Raw genomic sequence first — 27,856 nt, 5'->3', positions numbered from 1 at the left:
CTAGAAAATGGAAAAAAACGATACGTTTAATTAGTAAAAACTGAGACACACTGATAAAATGGGTTGCTAAAAATGATAACATCTACAAAATATAATTGAAAATATTATTTAATATTGCTGAATCAACCTAAATACATTTATTTATGCTTACAAAATAACTTTTATGGGTTAAATCAGTTTTTTTTTTTAAAAAACAGCTCTTTAAGGTCGCCACTTTTTCCTGTGCATGTCTAATAAGCAAAACAATATTTGATGTAATGTTTCCCCGTATTCATTTAGCATCTTTTACGTCACAAAAATACAAAAGAAATCAAATGGTAACCATCCAAAAAAAAATAAAAAATCCACTTGCACAGCATCGGAAATTCTCTGAAAAAAAATATGATCTGTGAATGTCCTCCCTATTCTTACATCTGTCACTCACCGAAACATAAGTGGCTATAGAGAGTTGTATTCTCCCCACAGAACTGACTAATTAGGTTCTTCTTTTTGAAACGGTAATCCGGTTGTTTATTTCAACAGTGGGCACAATTTCTCGGAACAATATTTCTGTTGTTCGCATTGTTTGCCCCCTCGTTTCAGAGTGGATGTGCAAATGGTTCGTGAGTGGCAAGTCAAGCAAGTTGCACAAGTGAGTATTATGACCATTTGTGTCCATTCAAACCACACAACGACACACTAATACACCCACTTTTTACCCACAATGCCTCCGTGGAAATTGTACAAAATGTAAGACCCTCTTTGCAACTAGAGAACATGATTTCTTAAGATTTTAATAATGCTTTACTATTCAACCATTATATCCGCCAAGAGGTTGATTGGATAGCCCGCAGTAAAAGAGACCTTTTTCATGAGACGAGACCTTTAGTAAATGCCTGAATGCATGCGGATGTGCAGAATGGTTTAAAAGGATCTGTCTTTGGTTACAATCTTGACTATTATGACAGTCTGTGTCATCCTGGTGCGACGTATGTACAGTGTTCTGTACAAACGGATGGTGTTCTGTCCAATAGAGCATGTTTTTTAACCTCCAGGCGAGAGTCAAAGTTATGCAGCATAATTGTTTAGAGGGAGGCGGTGAATGTTTTATGAGGGCATCCACATTTAAACTGGTAGCCAACATTGAAATGTAATAAAGGATCAGAGTAAGAGGCTTGAGTAATGAGGAGTGAGTTGATAACCTGTGGATATAAAGACGGATATGGACAGCAGAGACTGCGTCTGGAAAGGGCATTGGGATTCAATGGCTTGACATTATTAACTCCAGACATTTTTTTCTGAACGTGTCTTCAAGTCACTTTATATTAAACGAGGGTTTTATTGGCTTTCTGGTCTTTTTTTTTGTTTCAAATCCATGTGACTGATAATTTATTTCTTTTCAGTCATAGTAGTCATCCTGACAAAATTGCAACTGTTTTCATTAGAAGCTTTCTTTTGATTCTTATAATGCATGTTCTTGTTGCAGTGACAGTTCAACATTTGAGTTGGTATCAATCAACCCGACTCTGGACAACCCCATTGCAACTGCGAGTAATCAGCAAATTCTGCTGTATTTCACATTCACATATTTTGGCCACCATGGAAGACTAGTGATTTTGTTGTTGTGAAGTCACCAGTACTGACAACAAGTCACAGTCTGCCTCAGTGACCAGAATCCACTCACCGTGAACCTCGGCTGACAGATCATCACTTTCCGGCTACAAAAATGACATTGATCAGTGATGTGGGCCTATTAAGAGGCAAGAGGTTAAAAAAATGCTAATTGTATTCTGTTACATTCAGAAGACTGTAAGAACATTTGTTAAAACTGGCATGCTAGTTATTGTTTTTACTTTACATGGCTAATGTGATATCCACTATACTGTAGTTCACTCACTCTTATTATGTGTACAGTGTGCTGTGTTTTCCAAATAAATCAATAAAAGAAATATGTCTCTTTTTTGCCCATTTGCCCACTTAAGTTGCTTAATGACTCTAATAAATACAATTACATGAAAATACATTAAAAGATGGATTGCTATTTTTATTGCTATCAACTTTTTACAGTAATGAAGGCAGTTCGGAAACAGAAAAGGAGGACACAGTTGTCACATGTGGAATATGGTAAAAAATATAATTATACAAATATGTGTTGTGTGTGTGTGTGTGGGGGGGGGTCCCAAAAAGCAGTCCCACTTTATATTAGGTGGCCTTAACTACTATGTATTTACATTTATTTATTTTTTTTAAGTACAATGTTCTTATTGTGTTCATATTGTTTTGCAAAACATATGATATTGAAGTGGGATATAGTTGGGGACAGGTGTGGTGATATGGGTAAGTTTAAGGGTAGGGTTAGGTGTAAGGGAAGTGTCAACAGTGTTATAATTATACATGCAGGTAATTTTTTTTAAATATAAGTACAATGTAAAAAACATGTTTGTACACAAGTATATTGTAGTGCATTGTATCAAATTATTCATTTAATATTAGTACATAGTAGTTAAGGCCACCTAATATAAAGTGGGTCCAAAAAAACAACACAATTGCATCAGCATAGATTCTGAAAATAATCAAGATTTTAACTGAAAGGTTGAATCCAGGGCAATATTATTTTTCATAAATATCAGGGAAAGGCAGTACCTTTTACATAAATGTTTTTACGCTTTCAATTTGACTGATGGCATGCAGGCACTATTTTTAATGTTGTCATTTCATTTGAATATCAAATGATTTAGTCAGCCGAAACAGTTTTGAGGTTAAATGATCTAATTTTGTGTCTCTGGAGAATGTATCTGATATTGTATTATGTTGAATATCAAAGTGTTTTGTGTCTTATTTGTTAATATGGGATTTATGGACACATTCATGTTTGTAGACGGGGGCCAACTTACCCGGTGTAATAACAAATCATTTTTACATTTTGTGCTATAACATTTAAATTAGAAAATGTTTCTTTTTATTTCCTAAACACATTGGTTGGTGCATCATCACCCTGCACATGTATGCTAAATGTATAGCCTATCTAAATATGTTACAATTTAAAAGTAAATGCAAAGTAAATCTTCCCCCATGTTACCAATACTCCCTCTGCAGTGCAAACTGTGACAACTAGCCCCAGTCTCCCCTATAAGCCTATAAACATGCTGCAGTTACAAGCAAAATCAACAATCTAATATTGTTTTTTTTTTATTAGGCTATCCCTATTAACAAATGCAAACACAATGGTACTTTTCACTTGTTTATGAAACACAAAAGGTTTATAGGTTTCATGATAAAGAGCATTTCTGTAGTTAGATCTATCAAAATATTAATACAAAACTAAACAAAGAGCCGCTGTAAGTCCGATTTTACTCAGGCATTTGGGGAGCCGACTGAATGACATCACTGCACCCACTGCGCTCGTCATGGGCTGGTCTGGATCCAGGGAATGGGCTCTGGGAATAGGAATGGGATGTGCCCTGAGGACACAGATTGATGGACTCGGAAACAACAGTAAGTTAGAAAGTTATGAAAAACTACCCAAAACTTTACACAACAGTAGCAGCTTGAGTGCATAAACACGCGCGATGGGTGTTGTAGGAAATTCTTTTTCTGAGCTTTGTTTCATTGTGTGCTGTGAGTGTTAAAGAGATTTTAACTTTTAATAAGTTTGCTAGCAGCTAGGCTAATCTGACTTTAGGGAAAGAGTTAAACACATTCCTCTACCGTTATTAACTCGTTGAGACTTTTCATATTTTCTCATTGTTGTCATGTTTTGTGTGCTGGAAATGTGTTTGGAAATACTTTTATTTGCTGTTGCATGTTTTTATTTCGATCCGAATGAAACTTCACTAGCTATTTTCTAGTTTGAACCACGAGCACTGAAAGTCGTTTTGTTTATGGTTTATTGTTTCATACGTAGTTTGTGATTATTTTATTATAGTTGTTTTATTGTCTTCTAGTAATTTTAATTTATTGTAACAGAGTTAGTGATTGTTTGCCTCATAGTTTGTGATTTATTGGTTCATGGTTATTTTTGTTGTCTCATAGATTATGATTGTCTGCATTGTTTTTCATATATGGTTTATGTTATGACAGGTCAGTATGTTACATCGGTTATAAAAGATGCACTTTAACAAAACCGTTCTACAAAACCATTTTACATAAGCTAATACAGTTCCATCAAACATGTCCCTTTAATGTTTGTTTGCATTAACTCATGCATTTTAATATTGCATGTTTAATATGCATTTTATACCATGTGCTTATGAGTTCATTAAAAAGACATGGTGCTTGTAGTAATTAAATAATATTTTAAGAAATATAGGCTGTGTAGTTTTAGATGAAACATATCACTGCAGAAACTGCTAGAAATTCTATCATCTGTTGAATATTGAATATTTTTTTTCTCATTAAACTATTGTTGTGTATAATATAATAGATATAGAATTTGTAGTAGAATATAAATGTTGCTTATCATTCATATTATATATATTTTTTTACTTTGAAATGACCTTGAAAGGCACAATATTAACATATAAAAATTGTTATTGGGTCATTCCGTGTCAAATCAACCAAATTTTGGAAATGTTTTGATTTTGATCCTCTTATTTTATGAAGAAAGGCAAACATTATTATTTATGAAAGTCACAAATATTAAATGCCATGGATGGATCCAAATCACCCCCTTTTCCTGTAGCTCAAGATGTATTAAATATCCTTTTGGAATTTGGTTCTTAACAAATCTTTCTTTCAGTATATTAACTGTAAAGGGGCTATATGTTTAAATTCCAGATACAGTGGGTTCTCGATGTGGCTCCATGAGTAAATTGTACACATTTCCAGTGGTCAAAAACCAAATGTGGGTCACTTTGCATACAGCTTTTTTCTTTTGAAGAGGAATGTCTTAAAGGGTTAGTTCACCCAAAAATGAAAATAATGCCGTTCCCCAACCGTGAGACCTCTGTTCATCTTCAGAACACAAATTAAGAAATTAAGATTTGAAATCTGAAGGCTCAGTGAGGCCTCCATAGGGAACAAACCAATTTACACTCTCAAGATCCATTAATGTACTAAAAACAGTCCCTGTGAGTACAGTGGTTCAATATTTATATTATAAAGAGACGATTATATTTTTGGTGCGCCAAAAAAAACTAAATAACAGCCTTCATGAAGCGTCGGCGTGTATCGAATCATGATTCAGATCGCGTTTCAAACCGCCAAACTGCTGAAATCACGTGACTTTGGCGTTCCGAACCACTGAATCGACTCGCTGATTCGATATGCTCCGAAGCTTCATGAAGCAGTCTTTTGAAATCGGTTATCACAATATAGGTCGTTATTTAGTTTTTTTTTGGCGCACCAAAAATATTATCGTCGCTTTATAATATTACTATTCAACCACTGTACTCACATGGACTGATTTAAATATGTTTTTAGTACATTAATGGATCTTTGCTCCCTATGGAGGCCTCACTGAGCCTTCGGTTTTCAACAAAAATGTCTTAATTTGTGTTGCGAAGATGAACGGAGGTCTTACGGGTGTGGAATGGCATGAGGGTGAGTAATAAATGACATTATTTTCATTTTTGGGTGAACTAACCCTTTAAGAACAAATAATGCTGAAACTAGAAATGTATCTTGTTTTCTTGTATCAAAACAAGATTGAACACCTGTCTGAGTAGCAAAAATATTATTTTTCCAAAGATTGCTTGCCTATAACCAGGGCCTGGTTTCACAGACAGGGCTTAGATTAAGCCAGGATTAGGCCTTAGTTCAATTAGGACATCTAATTTCTAATTTCTTTAGAAAATAACATTACTGGTGTGTATCTTGAGACAAAACAATGGCACGGACGTATTTTAAGATATGTCAGTCCAAGTTGCATTCAGTTACAATATCTCAAACATGCATTTTAGTCTGGGGTTAGGCCTTTTCTTTTGGTATCTTAATTATTAAGGCACTGTATATGGTTCATTGACAGATATCTCAATGTGGCTCCATGCAAATTGTTGAACTTTACCCATTTTCAATAGTCGAAACCAAATATGGGTAATGTTTCAAACAGTCTCAGGGAAATTTGGAAGGGATTTTGTTCATTTGAACTTATTCTGGAGCTAATAGGCCTACGTTTCATGCCTCGTAAGGCAGTATTGTTGCTCTCCCAAGGTCTATTAACTCTTGGTAGCACCAGAAAAGTTTGTTAAAGGTCCCATGGCATTGCATTTTTCTATTATTTTATAATGTTTCCTGAGGTGTACTTATATTGTTAGTATGATTTTTACATCAACAAAATTTAATAATTAAGAAATAAAAGGCATTTTTTCTATACTGATGTTTGCCCTGTGGCTGAATGCCCTGTTTCAAGGGGCGTGTCTGCTGTGAGACTTCAGTGAAAACGCCTACTGTTGTGATTGGCTGACATCTTTGCATTTGAAATGAGTGTTAGATTATGTTGCGGAGGAGTAGGGTTGTGCCGATGGATATCATCGTCCATCGTGATGGCTGACCGACACCACCATCGTAATGCGACGCCCCCGTTGCGATAGTATTATATAGTATTGGTTAAACTAAAAACTTAGCAGGGATTGCTCTGTAAATTAAATTGAGAATGTAACAAATGCATATATGCTATTTTAAATACTGTAGTCTATGCCAGATATATATAGCCTACATTTTGAAATCATTTGAGGCTGAAACATCCATAAGCATGCGTGTTTATTTTAGCACTTCTGTCAGTGAAACAACACCGCCTATAAAACATTTAAACGATTTTCAATAAATAATGGTTACCTCAAGAATATAAGAAAATTAAATATTAGAAAAATATTTGATTCATACTATTTCCCCGCAAAGATGCGTCATATACCGCTCTGCGCTTCGAGAGGAATGTGGGACACAAGCTGGATAGACACCTTTCGAATATATTCATCTTCATGTTTTCTCCTGAGGTTGCAAGGCAACACTTGTTGTAAAAGGTGTGAAGAGCGGATTTTATCTTCCACAAGGTCAAGACATTTAGGCAATGTTTGATTATTCACTGCCAGAGAAAACGAAACTAAAATCACTGGGCGTGTGTGTGAAATGCGCCATTCAAATAAACCAAATTTGACGCGCCTTACCAAGTTTAATAACAAGAACAAACTGTGTTAAATAAAATTTGAAGTAAAAAAAGTATTCGTCCCACAGTGTTTTTTATACTTTACCACAGTAAAGGATGTGAATAGTTATAATAGACTTAATTATGAGCAAACGAAAGGAAGAAACGTTTATAATCCCCTGCGAAAATGGCGACGTGAGTGAAGATTTGGGAAAATAAACGAGATGTCCATGTCCATTGGGATAAAATGGACTAGGCCTATTGTTAAAATTCACGGAAAATCGAGTTACCATATCCAGATCGCAAAACAGAATGAAAAGGTGCTATCTGACCATTATTTCCTTTCTAGGCTAAATAAAGCTTTGTGCTTCACTCCTTTGGTAATATTCACGTGAAACAACATTCACATACAAAACACTGGGTTAGTAAAATAACGAAATAATTTTTTTTAAAGTAGAAAATACTATTTATGTAAAGAGATATATTAAAATAAAAAGAGCTCAACTCTGAAGTGGAAGGAACCTATTTTTTTCCCCCTATTTTTTTCAACCTAGCGGATGAGGCATTATTTGGGTTAGTAAAAATAACAAAAGGATAGTTTTAAGTAGAACCCCCCCCAACGACGATATCATCGACCATCACGATGTCTTACTGTAAACATCGTCAACTGCCAATTTAGGGGACATCGCCCAACCCTACGGAGGAGGCGTGGTTTAGCGAGGCACTGCACGCACTGCATGCATGACACAGAGAGACTGACTGGGCACTTGTGAACCACGGAGAGCTGTAGGAAGTTTTATTGTAACAGACTTCATTGTAATGTATCTTATAATTTGTTTTTGTGTACATTTTTTTACATTTCTGTGCATTTAAATAGGTTTTAGGTCTGTATTATCTGTGTAAATAAGTAGGGACTTTTATTTTAGATTGTTGCAGTCTACGGAGCTATATGAAAAAAGAGGGAGCGCTCGTGAGAGCTCGCGGTTCATCATTCAGTGGGTTTAAGCAGATTTAAAGTTTACAGTTTGTTTAGCACCCCCCGAAAAGACAATAGGTGTGTATGTGCTTGTTTACTGTCATTTGTATGTTTGTGTATTTCACTGTATTGTTATTGATAATGCTATGGAGATAGAGTTTGTGTAAGAGGTGTTTATGCGCACTTCTTTGTTTTTTGTTCAGATCTTACGGTGATTTTTGGAGATAAACGGTTTCAATAAACTCCTGAAACATCAGTAAAGTCTAGCCATCATTCGGACGGGGTCCGCTACATTTATTGTACTGAGTTGTTGAGAGCACTACTGTTAACGCGAGCTTATTTGTATCTGAGAGTTCTGAATAAACAGTCCCAGTCACGTCGACTCTGTCATTGTAGCGCGTTTTCTCTCACAAAATGCTTTCACCACAACTAACAGCAAACACGACATGGACATGAATACAGTAAGAGCTTTGTTGTGCAGAATAACAGCATCATTCATTATAACGGCAGTTTGGGCAAGTGTGCAGATACACTCGCGACGTGTGATTGACAGCTCCGGACATTATAAAGAGTGTTCTTTGATCGCTCTCTGTAGCTAAATCACTTAAAAACGGATTTGTTTCATACTACTAACAGAAACGATCGTTTTAGTCACTGGCTTGATTCACTGATGCACTACGCTTAGGGCATCAAGACGGCGATCATTAAACGATCTAGAAAGAAAGTCTGAGTGAACTTGAATGATTAGCTACACATGAGAGATCACTGATCACAGATCAGGGATTAATGAACACTGTTACTCACTGTTTGTTGCGGTGCTGTCGAATCCATATCGTTAAGTCTGTTTGTAAAGCCTCTGCTGACATAAACTGAATCCATTTTCTCTGAGTGCTCTGGGCGGGCAAAAGAGAGGAAGGGGGAGGTAACCTTTCCTGTTATGACATCATAACAGGAAAATTCCAGATCAGCTCGTCTGAGCTGTCATTTTCTCAAAGGCAGATAAAGACAGCCAGAACTTGGTTTACACCCATCAAAATTTCTAGCCACTTGACTTGGGAACCATATACAGGCTAGGGGAACTCATATTAATGTTAAAAAACCTCATAAAATGAAATTTTCATGCCATGGGACCTTTAAGAATCAGAATCTAAAAGGATATTGAGTTATCTTTAATACTTCTTAAGATGTACATAAACATTGAAAAAATATATATATTTTTTATATTCAGGTGTGTTCTAACCAATTATTTTGATAGAGGGAAACAAAATACATTTCTAGTTTAAACATGATTTGTTTTTCAGACGTTTCGTCTTGATAAAACAAGTATTAGCTGTATGCAAAGTGACCCACGTTTGGCTTTTGACCATGGAAAATGTGTACAATTTAACAATTTACTTATGTAGTCACAGTGAGCCATACAGAGCCTTAAAATTGAAGATACCAAAAGAAAAGTTTAAGAACCAGAATCTAAAAACATCATTGAGATGTCTCCATTGACATATAATGCTACAAATATTGCTATAGACAACAGAAATTACAAATAGACCTACCAATCTTTGTGTAATAATAAAATAATGATGCTGACATCTTTCTAAAGTCATTTTCTCCCCCTTGTAATTTGACTCTGTAAATATTTATCAATCTTATTTCTAATTTTAGGGGAATTAAATTAAATTAAATTTTGGCTATTAATATTTATTTATGCTAGTCTTTCTTCAGAATTTTTTTTAAACAAAATGTAAAATTTGAGCCGGGGACCTCTGGTTGATTTGACATAAAATGACCCTATTATTATTGACCTAGAGGTTGATTGAAAGGTGTCTGTCAAAGATGTTTTGTCCTTTACTCTGTTAATCCATATTTCCTTTCAATTCAGTGCCTATAGGAAGCGGTATCACAGCCCCACTAAAGTAATGAGGGTCTGCTAATCAGCTCAGCAATGTCTCCCAAAGGAGTCGGCCAAAGTAAGGTAGAGGAAACCGCTGTACAGGTGGCCATCCGGGTGCGTCCTCTGCTTCCCAAAGAGGTTTTGCACAACCATGAGCGTTGCATCACTGCAGACCCAGAGGAGAGGAGGATCACCCTGGGCAATGACCGCCACTTCCACTGTGACTTTGTGTTTGAGGATAGCTCTACACAGGAGGATGTGTATACAGACTGCGTTCAACCTCTCATCGAGGCCTTCTTTCATGGTTTCAATGCCACGGTTTTTGCCTATGGGCAGACAGGCTCGGGCAAAACCTACACCATTGGAGAAGCCAACATTTGTAAGTCTTTATACAGTACAGATTGCTTCAAAGCAGCTTCATATTAATAAACAGTAAAATAATGATGTGAAATTCGTCAATATATTGAAGTGCAATGTTTTTATTTTATTGGAGGTATATTGAGTATTGTGACAGCTAATGTGTTGAGTAAACAGATCAAAAGCATGCCTAAGTTCAATTCCTTACAGCATATTATTAAATAGGCTTCATCTAGACCAGACATGATTCACAAGGCTAGGAAAGGCTTTGTCTGTCTTGTTAAAATGCTTCCACGAGTTTGCACGTTGGTGCTGCCAGCAACACCTCCCCCGGTTCAGTTGCCACCGCTCCACTTGCAATCTGAGATCTTGCGTTTTAGCATTCTGCCTCATAGAGTTATTCATTAACCTTCTGTTGGTTTTTTGGCCGCAGCTGCTTTTAGAGATGACGAACAGGGCATCATTCCCAGAGCTGTGGCCGAGATCTTCAAACTGCTGGATGAGAATGACCTCGCTGACTTCTCTGTCCGAGTGTCGTACATGGAGGTTTACAAAGAGGTCTTCAGAGACCTTTTGGAAGTTGAGACGGCCAGCAAAGACATACATATTCGAGAGGATGAAAAGGGCAACATAGGTAAGTGTGAGAGGAAAACTGATGCAAGATGTAGAATAAGTAGGGATGTGCAAAACGACACTACCAATCAAAAGTTATGGTTTGGTAAGATTTAATGTAATTCTTTTATGCTCACCAATGATGGATGCATTTATGTAACCAAAAGTACAGTAAAATGACGCAAATTTGAATTTTCAACAGCCATTTCTCCACTCTCCAGTGTTATATGATCCTTCACTGATATGCTGATTTGCTGCTCAAGAAGCATTTCGTATTATTATCTAATTATTTTAATATTATGCTTAGTATTTTTGTGGACACTGTAATACATTTGTTTCAGGATTCTTTGATAAATAGAGATTTCAAAAGAAATCTTTTGTAACATAAATGTCTTTACTGTCACTTTTGATCAATTTAATGCATTTATAAAAAGTCCTCAATAAATTCAAATGATGTAATAGGAATAAAAGTTGCAATCCTAAATGGTTCAGTCCAATACTTGCCTTACGTGGGTTTTGAGGCATCGTCTAAGTTGGAGGGTTTCATTGGTGACTCCTCCTCGATTGCTGTTTCCTCCTGTATGACACATCTTCAGTTGTGCACCTTGGCTTCATTGGGTGTTTCAGCCATTTACCACAAGACACCTTCCACTGAGGCAGGCCCACCACAGGCTGATCAGACCTGGGTGTGTGTCGTAAAGGGACCAAGTGGTCATTTGATTCCCCACACTATCTCCTTTCTTCTCAACCACAGCCAGTGACTGCTCCTTTCAGCAAATGTGGCAAGTTCTTTGATGGTCTTCCTCTGGACCTGCCCTCTAATGCCCATAAAAGTACTAATAAAAGTGTAAATTAAAACAAATTTTACTGAGCCCAAGCTTTCGAATGCTAGTGTACAAAAATCAACAAAAATTCTACTTTTACTTATTCTCAAAAGTCAACTATTTATGCATTTTTCATATTTTAATAATAAAAAACCTCCATATACAATAATTCAAGATTTATTGTTGTTTGATAATTAATATATTTTTGTAACCTTTCTTATAATTATTCATTTTTTTAGATTAATTATAGCATGCCACACTGCACATAACTCGAAATCATGTCAGCTCCCAATAAGTCGACAAAGACCCCTCAAAATCCTGAGAGCATCGGTTTATTATTCACTTATTTTTAATATGCTTATCCTCTGTTAAAAAGCTTAATTTTCTGTTTCTGTTTTTTCAATTTGCATATTATTCTTTAAATACCCAGATGATGCACTTATTTAACCGGAAAAACGTGTGACATGTTGGACACTTCATGCACTTGACTGTCGCAACTTTAATTACGGGCTACCAGACTCTGATGTTGCATGACAAAACAACCTTATAAAGTTCAAACACTGCACGGTTGAGTACATAGTGCATAAATCTGTAGTGCATCATTTGGGACACATCTTTAGTCTGTTTTGTGTTGTGACTCTTTAAAGCTGCCCATTTAGACTAGTTGGCTAATCAGGAAATTTCAATTTGCAATATGTGACTGTTCAGAAAAAGAAAGACATCTTTTGTGTTTACCCACAGTGCTTTGTGGTGTGAAGGAATGTGAAGTGGAGGGACTTGATGAGGTGCTGAGTCTCTTAGAGTCAGGAAAGACGGCCCGTCACACAGGGGCCACCCAGATGAACCCCCACTCCAGTCGCTCTCACACCATCTTCACAGTGCTCATGGAACAGAGGCGTGGAGGTTCTCGAGCAGCATCCGGGACTGTGCAGATCCTCTCTTCCAAATTCCATTTCGTGGACCTGGCTGGATCAGAGCGAATCCTCAAAACCGGCAACACCGGTGAACGGCTCAAGGAGAGCATTCAGATCAACAGTGGACTTCTCGCTCTCGGGAATGTCATTGGAGCGCTTGGGGACCCCAAAAGAAAAGGCACCCATATCCCATACAGGGATTCCAAAATCACCAGGTAAAACCTTTTTTTTATGCTAATAGTAGTGTTTGCTAAAGCAAGAATTACTTTTACTATTGCTTTCTTTTAAAGTTATATATAAATAAAAAAGGCTGTATTTTTCAGTGAGCTGTCAACAGGAAAAATAGTAGATTTGATCTTTCTGAATGTAAATTATTTGTCGTCTTTTAAGTGTATTTGAACTGTTTCTTGAAAATAGCCATAGGTGCTAAAACAAGCACTTTTTTTGTTTTGTTTCGTTTAGAAAATATAAAAATTTAGTTTGACACGCATGAAAAGTCACTTATGTTCACCAAGGCTGCATTTTTGTTTTCTATTAATATATTTTAAAATGTAATTTATTGCTGTTTTTTTAAAGAAATGAATAACTTTATACCACAAGGATGCATTAAACTGGCTTTTCAATTTCAAATAAATGCTTCACTTTTGAGCCCTTCTATTCAAAGAATCCTGAAAATAAATGATCACAGTTTCCACAAAAACATTAAACAGCACTACTGTTTATAATAATAAATGTTTCTTGAGCAGCTAATCAGCATATTAGAATGATTTCTGAAGGATCATGTGACACTGAAGACTTCAGTAACGATGCTGGAAATTCAGCTTTGACGTCACAGGAATAAGAAATAAAATGTTAATAATATTTTAAAAATGTACTGTTTTGTATTTGATCAAATACAGACGTCTTTCAAAAACATATATCTGATTAAAATTATCTCGGTGGTATTGGAAAGGGACGATGTGCAACATCGCCTTTATATAGTTTAAAAGCTTGAAAGGTTGACGATGTGTCTATCTGTGTTGCATCTTGTCAGGATCTTAAAGGACTCTCTTGGAGGCAACGCCAAAACCCTCATGATTGCCTGCATAAGCCCTTCCTCCTCAGACTTTGATGAGAGCCTAAATACACTCAACTATGCCAAGCGGGCTCGTAACATCCAGAACCGGGCCACAGTCAACTGCCGAGGGGAGCCTGACCGCGTCGAGGGCCTTGAACTCCAGATCAAAGCGCTAAGACGAGCTCTTGAAAACCGCCAGCGCTCTGAAACCCGCATCATCGCTCGTTCCGACCCCGAGAAGAGACTTCGGCCCTTTGAACTGGACGTGAGAAAGCTGCAAGCAGAGAGCGCCCACTACAGGACGTGCACGGACTCGGCCTACAGGCTTTTGACAGAGCTGCAGGGGGAAGGAACTCTGAATGCAGGTCAGCTCCTGCGGGTGAAAGAGTGGCTTTGTGCCGTTGAGGAGGAACGCAGCGGCCTGACCTCAGCATCGGGGCTGGACAGTGGCATTGAGAGCAGCTCTACTGAGGACAGCACTGCGCTAAAAAGGGGGCGGGCAGCACTGAACAACCAGGTTGGCTGCAGGCACATCCATTTTCAGATATTAATATTTAATATTTAACAATTCATCATAAAAAGGCAATTATGCCTCTTGTCAGGTCATTATTTCTCAAGCATTAATTTCAGATATGCTCAAATGTTGTGATGTAAACTGTGATTATCTGCGTAATTCACACAGCAGTGGGATTTATTTATGCCAAAGGATCCTGACCATGTCAAAGAGCATTGGGACGGAGACCGCGAGGACTACATTTCCCTGCTGCAAGCCCAGATACAGCAACTAGAACAAGAAAACACTGACTTTCTAGCTGCCCTGGAAGATGCCATGGAACAATACAAACAACAGGTGAGGGGATTTAAATTCTCTGCTCTTTTAGTTGTGCTTTTGAAAGATGATTTAATTGTGCGATGTTCCAGCTATATTCCAGAGGTGGAAATGAATCAATTCTTAAAAGTCTTTGTTTCTATAGTAAATAAAATATTCTCTAAAATACGTTATTGGCTAAGTATTGCTCTTGATGGACCCTTTTCACATACAGTGAAGTTATTACCATCATAAATCTAGCAACGTTTTTTATTTTAATTTAAGAAAAAATACTATTATTCAAAAGTACTACTGTTCAAAAGTAGTGGGGTCGGTAAGATTCTTCGGCTCACCAAGACTGTGAAATATTATAACAATTAAAAATAACTGTTTTCTATAGTAATATATTTTAAAATGTATTTATTTCCTGTGATGGCAAAGCTGAGTTTTCAGCATCATTACTCCAGTTTTCAGTATCATATGATCCTTTAGAAATCATTCTAATATGCTGATTTGCTGCTCAAGAAATGTATTATTTATTTATTATTATTATCAATGTTGAAAACAGTCGTGCTGCTTAATATTTTTGTGGAAACAGTGATATTTGTTTTATATAACCTGGGCATTAAATTACCAAACATTATTTAACACTGCTGTCTGTCTGTCTATCATTCAATCTATCGTTCAATCTTTCTTTCTGTCTATCGTTAAATCTCTCTGTCTGTCATTCAATCTTTAATTTATCTGTCTATTGTTCAATCTGTCTGTCGTTCAATCTATCGTTCAATCTATCTATCTATTTGTCTATCATTCATTTATCTGTCTATTGTTCATCTATCTGTCTGTCTGTTGTTCTATCTATCTGTCGTTCAATCTTTCGTTCAATCTCCCTCAATCTTTCGTTCAATTTATTGTTCATTTATCTGTCTATCGTTCAATCTGTCTGTCTGTCATTCAATCTATCTGTCTGTCGTTCATTCTATCGTTCAATCTATTTGTCTATCGTTCAATCGGTCTTTCTGTCTGTCTATCTATCTATCTGTCTATCTATCTATCTATCTATCTATCTATCTATCTATCTGTCTGTCTGTCTGTCTGTCTGTCTGTCTGTCTGTCTGTCTGTCTGTCTGTCTGTCTGTCTGTCTGTCTGTCTGTCTGTCTGTCTGGAAAATAAGTATTTGAACACCCTGCTATTTTGCAAGTTCTCCCACTTAGAAATCATGGAGGGGTCTGAAATTTTCATCGTAGGTGCATGTCCACTGTGAGAGACATAATCTAAATTAAAAAAAATCCAGAAATCACAATATATGATTTTTTTAACTATTTATTTGTATGATACAGCTGCAAATAAGTATTTGAACACTTGTCTATCAGCTAGAATTCTGACCCTCAAAGACCTGTTAGTCTGCCTTTAAAATGTCCACCTCCACTTAATTTATTATCCTAAATTAGATGCACCTGTTTGAGGTCGTTAGCTGCATAAAGAAACCTGTCCACCTCATACAATCAGTAAGAATCCAACTACTAACATGGCCAAGACCAAAGAGCTGTCCAAAGACACTAGAGACAAAATTGTACACCTCCACAAGGCTGGAAAGGGCTACGGGGAAATTGCCAAGCAGCTTGGTGAAAAAATGTCCACTGTTGGAGCAATCATAAGAAAATGGAAGAAGCTAAACATGACTGTCAATCTCCCTCGGACTGGGGCTCCATGCAAGTTCTCAACTCGTGGGGTCTCAATGATCCTAAGAAAGGTGAGAAATCAGCCCAGAACTACACGGGAGAAGCTGGTCAATGACCTGAAAAGAGCTGGGACCACCATTTCCAAGGTTACTGTTGGTAATACACTAAGACGTCATGGTTTGAAATCATGCATGGCATCGAAGGTTCCCCTGCTTAAACCAGCACATGTCCAGGCCCGTCTTAAGTTTGCCAATGACCATTTGGATGATCCAGAGGAGTCATGGGAGAAAGTCATGTGGTCAGATGAGACCAAAATAGAACTTTTTGGTCATAATTCCACTAAACGTGTTTGGAGGAAGAAGAATGATGAGTACCATCCCAAGAACACCATCCCTACTGTGAAGCATGGGGGTGGGAGCATCATGCTTTGGGGGTGTTTTTCTGCACATGGGACAGGGTGACTGCACTGTATTAAGGAGAGGATGACCGGGGCCATGTATTGTGAGATTTTAGGGAACAACCTCCTTCCCTCAGTTAGAGCATTGAAGATGGGTCGAGGCTGGGTCTTCCAACATGACAATGACCCGAAGCACACAGCCAGGATAACCAAGGAGTGGCTCTGTAAGAAGCATATCAAGGTTCTGGCGTGGCCTAGCCAGTCTCCAGACCTAAACCCAATAGAGAATCTTTGGAGGGAGCTCAAACTCCGTGTTTCTCAACGACAGGCCAGAAACCTGACTGATCTTGAGAAGAGGAGTGGGCCAAAATCCCTCCTGCAGTGTGTGCAAACCTGGTGAAAAACTACAGCAAACGTTTGACCTCTGTAATTGCAAACAAAGGCTACTGTACCAAATATTAACATTGATTTTCTCAGGTGTTCAAATACTTATTTGCAGCTGTATCATACAAATAAATAGTTAAAAAATCATACATTGTGATTTCTGGATATTTTTTTTTTAGATTATGTCTCACAGTGGACATGCACCTACGACGACAATTTCAGACCCCTCCATGATTTCTAAGTTTCTAACTTGCAAAATAGCAGGGTGTTCAAATACTTATTTTCCTCACTGTATACATATACATATATATATATATATATACACACACACACACTCACCTAAAGGATTATTAGGAACACCATACTAATACTGTGTTTGACCCACATTTGCCTTCAGAACTGCCTTAATTCTACTTGGCATTGATTCAACAAGGTGCTGAAAGCATTCTTTAGAAATGTTGGCCCATATTGATAGGATAGCATCTTGCAGTTGATGGAGATTTGTGGGATGCACAATTGCACATTCAGGGCATGAAGCTCCCGTTCCAACACATCCCAAAGATGCTCTATTGGGTTGAGATCTGGTGACTGTGGGGGCCATTTTAGTACAGTGAACTCATTGTCATGTTCAAGAAACCAATTTGAAATGATTCGAGCTTTGAGACATGGTGCATTATCCTGCTGGAAGTAGCCATCGGAGGATTGGTACATGGTGGTCATAAAGGGATGGACATGGTCAGAAACAATGCTCAGGTAGGCCGTGGCATTTAAACGATGCCCAATTGGCACTAAGGGGCCTAAAGTGTGCCAAGAAAACATCCCCCACACCATTACACCACCACCACCAGCCTGCACAGTGGTAACAAGACATGATGGATCCATGTTCTCATTCTGTTTACGCCAAATTCTGACTCTACCATCTGAATGTCTCAGCAGAAATCGAGACTCATCAGACCAGGCAACATTTCTCCAGTCTTCAACTGTCCAATTTTGGTGAGCTCGTGCAAATTGTAGCCTCTTTTTCCTATTTGTGTGGAGATGAGTGGTACCCGGTGGGGTCTTCTGCTGTTGTAGCCCAACCGCCTCAAGGTTTGTGCGTGTTGTGGCTTCACAAATGCTTTGCTGCATACCTCGGTTGTAACGAGTGGTTATATCAGTCAAAGTTGCTCTTCTATCAGCTTGAATCAGTCGGCCCATTCTCCTCTGACCTCTAGCATCAACAAGGCATTTTCGCCCCCACAGGACTGCCGCATACTGGATGTTTTTCCCTTTTCACACCATTCTTTGTAAACCCTAGAAATGGTTGTGCGTGAAAATCCCAGTAACTGAGCAGATTGTGAAATACTCAGACCGGCCCGTCTGGCACCAACAACCATGCCACGCTCAAAATTGCTTAAATCACCTTTCTTTCCCATTCTGACATTCAGTTTGGAGTTCAGGAGATTGTCTTGACCAGGACCACACCCCTAAATGCATTGAAGCAACTGCCATGTGATTGGTTGATTAGATAATTGCATTAATGATAAAATGAACAGGTGTTCCTAATAATCCTTTAGGTGAGTGTGTGTGTGTGTGTGTGTGTGTATATATAATCTCGTTCTATCTATATATCTATCTATCGTTCTATCTGTCTGTTTGTTGTCTCTCTGTCTGTTACACACATAAACCTTAAAACAGTACTGGGGACATCTTTGGTATTTTCACAAGGTTGTAACTGCATGTTGTTTTCTCTCGTTTCTAGAGCGATAAGCTACAAGAGCAGCAGGATCTAATATCAGAGCTTTACAGTCTGTTAGCTCAGCCTGGTGGAGTGGGAATGCTCCACCTGAAACAGAGACCTCACACTGCTCCTATCAACTCACTGCTGCAGACATCAGACAGCTCCGGTCGTCTCACTCCTCCCTGCGACAGTGATGTGGGCAGAAGCCTCGCCAGACAGGTAATTGATATGTTTTGATTTGTCTCACAGCATCCTCGACCACATACACACATCAACTTTAATTCAAGAAACAATCCACAGCTGCCGCCACCTGGGCTGAGCCGTTAGTAGTACACAAACATCTTCAAACACTTGCCACACACGCTGTCTAATTCTGCGTTTTTTACTTCACCCACATACTCTCTGATTCAAACAAATTCTGCTAATTGCCATGGCCACTGTGATGTCTTAACAGTGGGTTATACAACCTAAACCCCTGTTGTATGACAAGCTGGCATTGTATGTATTGTCTGGAGACAGGGTTATTTATTAAAGCAATAAGCCATGAGCGGTTATGTGTTAAGTCTTGTTTTAACTTTCGCTTGGCACCAGCCATTCTCCAAAACGACAGATGGCAGTGACGAGAAAATATCAGCTGTAACAGCAGCTAGCTATTATATCATTTTTGTATGTTTATAGAAAATTTGTCATTTGCAAAAGGAGGATAAAACAACAGAAACACTTTTTCCAAGTACAGTTTTTTTTTTTTTTGGTACAGTATACAGGGACTTTGTCTTTGATTCACTGTCTAGTGTGTATATTTTACAGCCCTTGTCAAGATAATGTAAACTAAAGCTACTGTTCTAAGTCTTTTTTTATTATTAATTAATACTTTTATTCAGCAAGGACACATTCAATTCCTCATGTGACAGTAAACAGTTTTTCCATTGTTACAAAAATCTATTTAAAATAAAATCCTTTTTAAAAATATATATTTCCACAAAAATATTAAGCAGGAAAACTTTCAACATTGCTAATAATAAGAAATGTTTCTTGAGCAGCAAATCAGTATAGTAGAATGATTTCTGAAGGATAATGTGACACTGAAGAATGGAGTACATCACAAGAATACATTTAAAATATATTCACATTATTTTAAATAGTAATAATATTTCACAATATTACTGTATTTTTTATCAGATAAATATATCCTTGGTGAGCAAAGAGACCTTTCAAAAACATTTAAAAAAAATCTTATTGCAATTAAATGCTGGTAACCTCAACATAGTGATATGAAAGACATCACTGTTCAATATATATTAGTTTATTAAATATAATAATAGAAAAAGGAAATGTGTCTACCAAATAATGAATTAAAATTGTGTGGTTTTGTGTGTATCAGATATTTCACAGTATATTGGGTGTTCTAACAACCCCAAAATTATTATAAATTTATTATTTTAATTATTATTTAAAAAAGACACAATTGTTCAACACATATATTTTAATTTATTAAATATAATACTAGGGGTGTGCATTGGCACTGCCCTCACAATTGGATTCGATTACGATTCACCAGGTAACGATTCGATTCAATTCGATTCTACGATGCATTGCGATGCATCAAAATTCTACTGCACACAACAAGGCACATTTTTAATCAGTCATGAGGCAATACAAGCAGTCAGATATTGAACAACAGATTTTATTGGCTGCTATGTGTGAATTATCACTCTCCTGTATCTTTGACATAAATGTCATTAAATAAAATAAAATTGAATGGTACAGGGTATTGGATATGGCATTTTCAAACCTGAAAAAGAAAACATAAATCACTGCTTTTAGTGCTTTGATTGAGAAATGTTTCTCTTCTCTCTGCTTTAGAACCATTTGAAATTATATAGAGCAATAATAACCAACTAAGCCAACTTTTTCCAGCAGTGAACATAAGTGGTTTTTTTTTACACACAGTAAAAAACTCTAAGACAGGGCACTTCATGAACTCCTGTGCAAATATTAATCCGTAATTACAGTCACACTATTGTAACAACAACCACCACCCAGGCACCCAGCAATAAAAATATTCAGTGCAACACACAGTAACGTTGACACCAGGGACTCGTCAATTCTTGTGCTTGATTTTAGTGTGGCAGGCGCGTTAGCAGGGCGTAAGCAGCGCATATTTTTTTCGGCGCCCATGTTAACAGATTAGAGCATTCACATCGCATGCAGAGGCGGCACGGCAGCGCATCGCAGGAGCAGGAGCAGCAGTGCCGCGATCGTTTCGGCACAGAGTCTATTTTTGCCGCGCTGCTCACGCTGATTTAAAGCCACAGTGGATTGTTCTTGATCAAAACTGACCAGATTAACATGGAAAATAACAAATTTCACCATGAAATCATGTAGTGAAGTGCCCCGTGTGTTTCACAATCACAGCATATGCTGCCCATCATAAATCAAAGCACGAGACAGACGGGGCTCGGAGGAGAAGACCGGAAAATGTGACATAATGTACAATATTTGTCTGTATTTGCAATATACAAGCTGCGCGAGACAAACGCTGTCAGTGTGAATTCACAATGGGGGCGCGGGCTCCCGCTCTCCATACCCACCGCTCCTGCCCTGCTAACGCGTGCGGTGTGAAGCCGGCGTCAGAATCCGAAATGTGCCCAGATGTCCGCTTTCCAAGCTTTGGGTGCATCGATGCTGAATCGTGCATGCCCCGCATTGCGATGCATCGCTGAATCGATTATTGTTGACACCACTATATAATACAATTAATTATTTTACCAAATAATATAGTTAATTAGCATTATTTTGGGTGAAATTGTTGATGTATAGATTTAGTGCTTTAATATGAAATTAAAATGATGTCCAGTCAATTTTTTTAACCTTTTATGCAAACTGTTTTTTAGGTTGAAATGGGTGCATCAGTGGACAGCAGCTCATTTTCAGACCAGACCCAGTGGGACCGCGAACATGGAAACGCTTACTATGAAACTTCTGGAAAAGAAGTAAACCGAGATGAAGATGGACATGTTCAAACCACCAGAGATAAACGCAAGTATGGAAGATGGTATTAATCATAATGCTGATGAGAAGGTTAAAGGGGCTATATGTAAGAATTTCAATGTATTGATTGCTTTTTTATTGACAATGTATGAACAGCTTGTAACAAAACTTAAAAAAACGTGACCACCTTTGACTTCCTAGGTTGCCTGTGAAAGCCTGCAGACTGATTTTCATGTGAAGGACTTGACTTGATGCTGGTGAATTGCAGCCAGATCGCTATGATCCGATGCTTTCTTAACTGCTGTTTTGTTTCTCACCACTGTCATTTTTGATGCGTGTTTATTTTGTTGTTTAGAGGAAAGCATGCAGAACATATTTACATATTCATTTAAACGTTGTTCTCAGCAGCCTGATCGTCTGGATATTTGTTAACAGTATGTCACTGCAAATATATTTTCATCTTCTCCTTTTAACTTCTAAGTAAAGAACAAAAATGAACTTCAACGTGACTATATCACATTCAGTCTTTTGTACATGTGCAATAAGTTGCTGGCTGCAGTTCACTTGATGGCCACCGGTGTCGCTTATAACAAGGGTTTCTGAATTCTACTTATAGCCCTTTTAATTGAGAAGAAATGGCTGTCTATTTAGAAATCTATTTAGCATTGCCTTATTTTTTGTCAGATCCATCAATGTAACCTGGACAAAAAAAGATGCTATATTGCTCCAAGGATCTTCTGCCAGGGCTCCCCTGCCTCAGGCGCTTGGACTTGGCCATCCTCCTGGCATACAATGCACCAGGCGCACATGTGAGTTAAACATCCTTGTAAACATTTGACAAGCCTTGAGGGTCTCAGTGTTTCAGGGAAGGACACTGGCCCCCATTAGTTTCTTTCCAACTTTCAGTCAGGTCACTTTGATTTGTTTTGATTGATTCTCCAGCTAACACCAGCATTGGCGAGAGCTCGGTGTGGGAGAGCGTGAGAGGTTTTGGGGGCGAGTTCTGCTCGGAGAGAGGGCTTCTCCAGGCACAGCAGAAGATCAGAGAGCTCTCCATCACCATCCGCATGAAGGAGGAACTCATTAAAGAGCTGGTCAAAACAGGTGAGGTCAATGGGAAAACCTATTATGCCAGTACTAAAATAAAAGTCAATATTAAAATAACGTAACACATGTTTTCTACATTATCTGTACTACAGAGTACCGACTCAAATACCTGAAAATATTTGTGTGCACTTATGATAATTACATTAATCTCCACTGGAAGAGCAGTTTACATGATTTTTGCTTTTAAATGGGTTTTTTTTGTTCTTTATTTTGCTACTGCCTGTGTTTACTTAAATGCGAACTTTTATGCCCCTTTTTACAAGACGTAATATAAGTTATATATAGGGATGCACGATATATCGGCAACATATCGTTATCGGCCGATAAATGATTATTTTTGATGTTATCGTTATCGGTCCAATAAGAAAATTTGACCGATATAGTCAAGCCGATAGATAATGTATTATTTCCTTCAGCTGAGACGGACGCGCTGTCCACCATGATGGGTTTGAATTGCTCTAAATATGTTTGGAATCACTTCGAAAAGGAAAATACAGTTATGTGCAACATGTGCAGCGCAAGTCTTCTATAATCTACATAAAATGATAATGAGAATAGAATAGGCTGTAAAAGAGCGTTGTGTTTCAGCACGTTTGTTGAGGGAAGAGCACGCTCACGGAGTTACACCTTCATGACGAGCACAGTCAAGTTTGCTTGTGCATTCACAGCCTTTTGTGCCATTGTAAGTTGTAATATTATATTTATTATTCTGTGTATGTAATATCATATAGGATGCGTTTGGTTGAGTTAATAAACGATGCAGTAAAGCACTTCATTGTACCGGTCTTTAGCTTCAGCGCGCGCCCACGGAGTTGCACCTTCATGACGAGCACAGTAAAGTTTGCTTGTGCATTCACAGCCTTTTGTGCCATTGTAAGTTGTAATATTATATTTATTATTTTGTGTATATAATCCCATATAGGATGCGTTTGGTTGAGTTAATTAACGATGCAGTAAAGCACTTCATTGTACCGGCGCGCGCATTTCAAACAGAAATGCACAGCATTAATAACTACTGGGACTGTCCTATACATAACACTGCAATGAGAATATTTCTGTTATAAACGTAGTGAATTCTCTGGGTTTAGTTGTTTTTCAGCGCGCTGTTGTGGGAAGCGTCAACAACGCATTCTGACCAGCACAGTCAAGTTCGCTTGTGCATTCGCGTCATTTTAAGCATATGTAAGTCGTAATATTACGTTTTTGTAGTATAAACATCTGATTAAAGTCATATAGGATGTGTTTCGTTAAGTCAATAACCCGCAGTGCTTCACTGTACCGGTGATCATCTTAAGTTTCAGCACGCTCTCAAACAGTGGAAGAGCATCCACAGGAGTTATAACCCTTCACCTATGCGTGATTTTGTGCTAATATAAGTTGTAATATTATATTTATTTTGTATAAATATCTGATTGTTCTCATATATGATGCGTTTAGTTGTTAATTAAACTTCTAAGCGCTTCAGTTTATGGTTGTTCGTTCATTCTCTCAAGCTCCAGCGCGCTCTCAAACAGCAACATTATTCCTAATAGACTAGACTTATATTACAGATGTTTACTATTACTGTAATATTAAACTTTTTTTTTTTTTTCAAAAACACAGAAGCATTATTTTTTATAATTAGCACTTTTATTGTTCTCGTATCATTTCCATCAACAATATGGTTTGATTAAAACCATTTCTTTATCGTCTGTGCGGAGGTTATTTCATGCACTTGCATTCTGATTCTTTATTATGCAGCCTAAGTAATGCTGTTCAATTACTTGTTTGCATTATTTAGGTATATTATTTTTATTTTTTAGACAATATAATTTTTGGTAACATTTTACAAATAAGGTCTCATTTTATTAATGCATTAACTATCATGAACAAACCGAGAGCAATAACCTTTGTTTCTTTTAGTAATAAAATGCTTGTGTTTTGTAACAGTCCATTCACAGTTCATACCTAATGTTAAAAGACACAACTTTGGGTCTGAATATGTTTATATGAGATTAACTTGAACTTAAATTAATAAATCCTGTTGAAGTATTGTTCATTCATTGTTGGTTAACTAATACTAACAAAAATTAAACCTTATTGTAAAGTGTTAAAAAAAAAATTTGGCCATAGGAGTGTAAAATTAATTTGAAACGGTAAGGAATCTCACACTGGTTCAAATAGGCTACTGTAGTGTATAGGTTTGATTTATGTTGAAGTGTTTGGGGCATGGCTTTTAATGGTGAGCCTTTTGTTTTTGTAATCAGGCTCTCAGAGTTTATTAAAATTTGTATTTAGATTTATCGGCCAATATATCGGTTATCGGCTTTCAAATATTAAGAATTATCGGTTATCGGTATCGGCCAAAATGTTCATATCGGTGCATCCCTAGTTATATATATAAGTTTCAGCTCAAAATACCATTTCACACCGCAAGCATGAGCGGCGTGTGAGCAGTGCATATTTTTTTCGGCGTGCATGTTAAGCAATGAGTGCATTCACACCGAGAGCAGGAACAGCGCGTGAACATCAAGCAGGAGAGTTGTGTCAGCAGCAGGGAAGCGGGGGTTTCAGTACCCAAATTTGTCCACAGAGTTTGCGGTCTTGTAAAAATACAGAAGTATGAATGAAACGACATGATCTGAGCTGTTTTCTTGTTTGTTTGTTGTTTACCACTTACATGCGAATGTTGTAGCCTACACCTCCCCATGTTAAAAAACTTTCAAGGCTATCAAGTTTATAAATGACCAACTTCTAAAAACAAATATAAGTGAGCATCATATGTAGCGTTGGAGCTGACACTGTACAAACGCTTCCAGTGTGAATACTCTTACGTGTCTGGAGCTGCAGTGACAGTGTAGTTATGCTGATGTGAAGCTCACACTTGCAGTGTGAAACTGCCGTTATTGCACTTAAACTGTCAAATACACACAAAGTTCACAAACACAGTCGGTTATGTCTGTGAAAGTAAACAGCAGGGAAAGAAATCGCATGTGTTTATTAGATCTTTTTATTAAAGCGACAGCAGCGTAATGTACTGTACCTGTGCTGTATATGTTCTTAATATGTACGAAACAACAAAAGAAAAACAGAAAATCACTCACTGCTCTTGATTTGAATATCTTTTAGGAGCTTTAATAAGAATACATGCCTTACTTGGATGCTTCTGTTAAATGCTGTGGCCAGGAGATAAACATGGCGGACTGTATACTGCCCACTCAGGGGAGGAGTTAAGATATTAGGGCAGATTCCGTGACAGTCGTGGGCGGGGCCTGTTCCAATGTGACCTTACATTGGATCACATTCCTGAACGGCTCATTTTGAGACACTGTTTCAGATTTATGGGGAAAATAACAAACCGGGTGGATGGACTTTTAACACAATAGGGTGGTTGTGTACACACACTGCAGACACATAAATAGGTTCAAAAACAATATAAAGTGAATTTTGCATACTAGGTCTCCTTTAATTTTATGTTTATTTAGTTGATGAAATGCAATTATACAGTGTTTTTTAATTGCATAACAAAATATAAAGCCTCACTTATACTTCATAAACTCACTTCCATCCTTAGAGCTTATTGTCTGTAATAATAAAATAATAAAACAAAAGCTCATCAGCTCTTCCAGCTTGGCATACAGAAATAAGGACGTATCCGTCATTAAATACGTCATCCCGGCAGCAATTTATGTGCCCAAACAATGTGTAAAGACTAATGAATAAAATCATTAATAATGGATAATGAGAAAAGTATTGACAAACGAATTCCACCATCTGTCTGTGCACGCAGGAACCCTCATCAGTTGTGCCACTTTACAGCAGTGAAAAACACATTTCTATGAAACAAAATGGCAGAGGTTACAGAGCTTAGCTGCAGTGGAAACATTCACGATACACGTTGTCCAAAGCGTGGGAGCATATTATATTAAATGCTTTAAAGAAGCTCATAGAGTTTCCAGCGCCCAGTGTTTTGTAACAGATGCTTGTGTTGTTCAATGTGCTTGAGAGCTGCTTAAATTATATTTTATGGTTATAGTCTTACCTGTAAATGTTAGAAATTCGCTTTAATTTTGCATGAAGGCACCCCGACACAGCATATCCAAGCAAGTATGTGAACCACTAGGTTACGACTCCAACAGATGATACTTTTTAATGGGACTTAATGATTTTATTTCGATTTTATTGATTTTATAAGTTGCATTAGAAAGTGGCACAACAGTAGCAGTTCAATTTAAACATGTGAATTTTTCTTTGCACGTTAGGCAGCCTAGATACTACTGTTCAAATGTCTGTTGTTGGTAAGATTTTTTGATGTTTTTGGAAGAAGTCTGTTATGTTCACCAAGGTTGCATTTATTTGTTCAAAAAAACTAAAACAATTTAAAATAACTTATTTTATTTTAAAATATTAAAACATGTTTTTTTCAGGATTCTGTGATTAATAGAAATATCAAAATAACAGCTTTTTTTTAATAGAAGTATTTTGTGACATTATGAATGTCTTTACTGTCACTTTTGTTCAATTTAATGCATCCTTGTTTTCATAAACTAAAACTTACAGACCCCTGACTTCTCTCATCGTCCATTATGAGTTTATCATTATCAGTGTTCTGTTATAATTATCATGTCCACTCTTTCTGTAGGTAAGGATGCCCAGGCCATGAACAGGCAGTACAGTCGTAAGATCTCTGAGCTGGAAGCCGAGGCGGAGCAGGCCCGTGTGGAGCTCACAGAGGCACAAAAGCAGCTGCAGGAACTGGAGGTTCAGGGCAGCCGTGATGCCGCTGACCGCTCTAAAGCTCAGGAGTGCAGGAGGAAAATCGCAGCTGCACAGAGCAAAGTTCAGGTCTGTGTCTGGCAGCATTGCCTTGCCGAAAGGCATCATTATGGAAATCCCTTTTGAGTGGCGTTTCTCTATAAAGGTTTTAGGGTTGTCACAATACCAAAAATGTCAGTATTTTGATTCTACAGCATGAACTGAAACAGTACATTTTACAATAATAAAAGGAGAAGCAAAGACACAAATTACAAACAATAGGACATATATATATATTTTTTTTAGGTATTTAGGTAACCGCCTTCAATATTCAAGTTACAAAG

At 37.5% G+C, this 27,856-nt stretch overlaps 1 protein-coding gene across 2 annotated transcripts in view; it reads left to right on the top strand.

The window, feature by feature from the left end:
- The first annotated feature begins 3,411 nt into the window (after window positions 1-3,411).
- Window positions 3,412-27,856, top strand: part of kif7 (kinesin family member 7) — a 36,703-nt gene continuing 12,258 nt past the window's right edge. Inside the window, exons 1-11 of one of the 2 annotated variants that reach the window (XM_079843465.1) lie at window positions 3,412-3,474; window positions 9,913-10,303; window positions 10,715-10,915; window positions 12,459-12,846; window positions 13,665-14,205; window positions 14,371-14,538; window positions 18,702-18,899; window positions 21,575-21,723; window positions 22,356-22,480; window positions 22,614-22,775; window positions 27,400-27,602. In XM_079843465.1, coding sequence (XP_079699591.1) covers window positions 9,976-10,303; window positions 10,715-10,915; window positions 12,459-12,846; window positions 13,665-14,205; window positions 14,371-14,538; window positions 18,702-18,899; window positions 21,575-21,723; window positions 22,356-22,480; window positions 22,614-22,775; window positions 27,400-27,602 — 2,463 coding nt within the window. In that variant the 5' untranslated portion in view covers window positions 3,412-3,474; window positions 9,913-9,975. The remainder of the gene's footprint in view (window positions 3,475-9,912; window positions 10,304-10,714; window positions 10,916-12,458; window positions 12,847-13,664; window positions 14,206-14,370; window positions 14,539-18,701; window positions 18,900-21,574; window positions 21,724-22,355; window positions 22,481-22,613; window positions 22,776-27,399; window positions 27,603-27,856) is intronic. The other variant, XM_079843466.1, reaches the window with a different exon arrangement.

Source organism: Gobio gobio (assembly GCF_949357685.1).
Source record: "Gobio gobio genome assembly, chromosome: 2".
NCBI lineage: Eukaryota > Metazoa > Chordata > Actinopteri > Cypriniformes > Gobionidae > Gobio > Gobio gobio.
The sequence above is the reverse complement of the archived record's forward strand: the minus strand, read 5'-3'. Positions and strand labels throughout refer to the sequence as shown.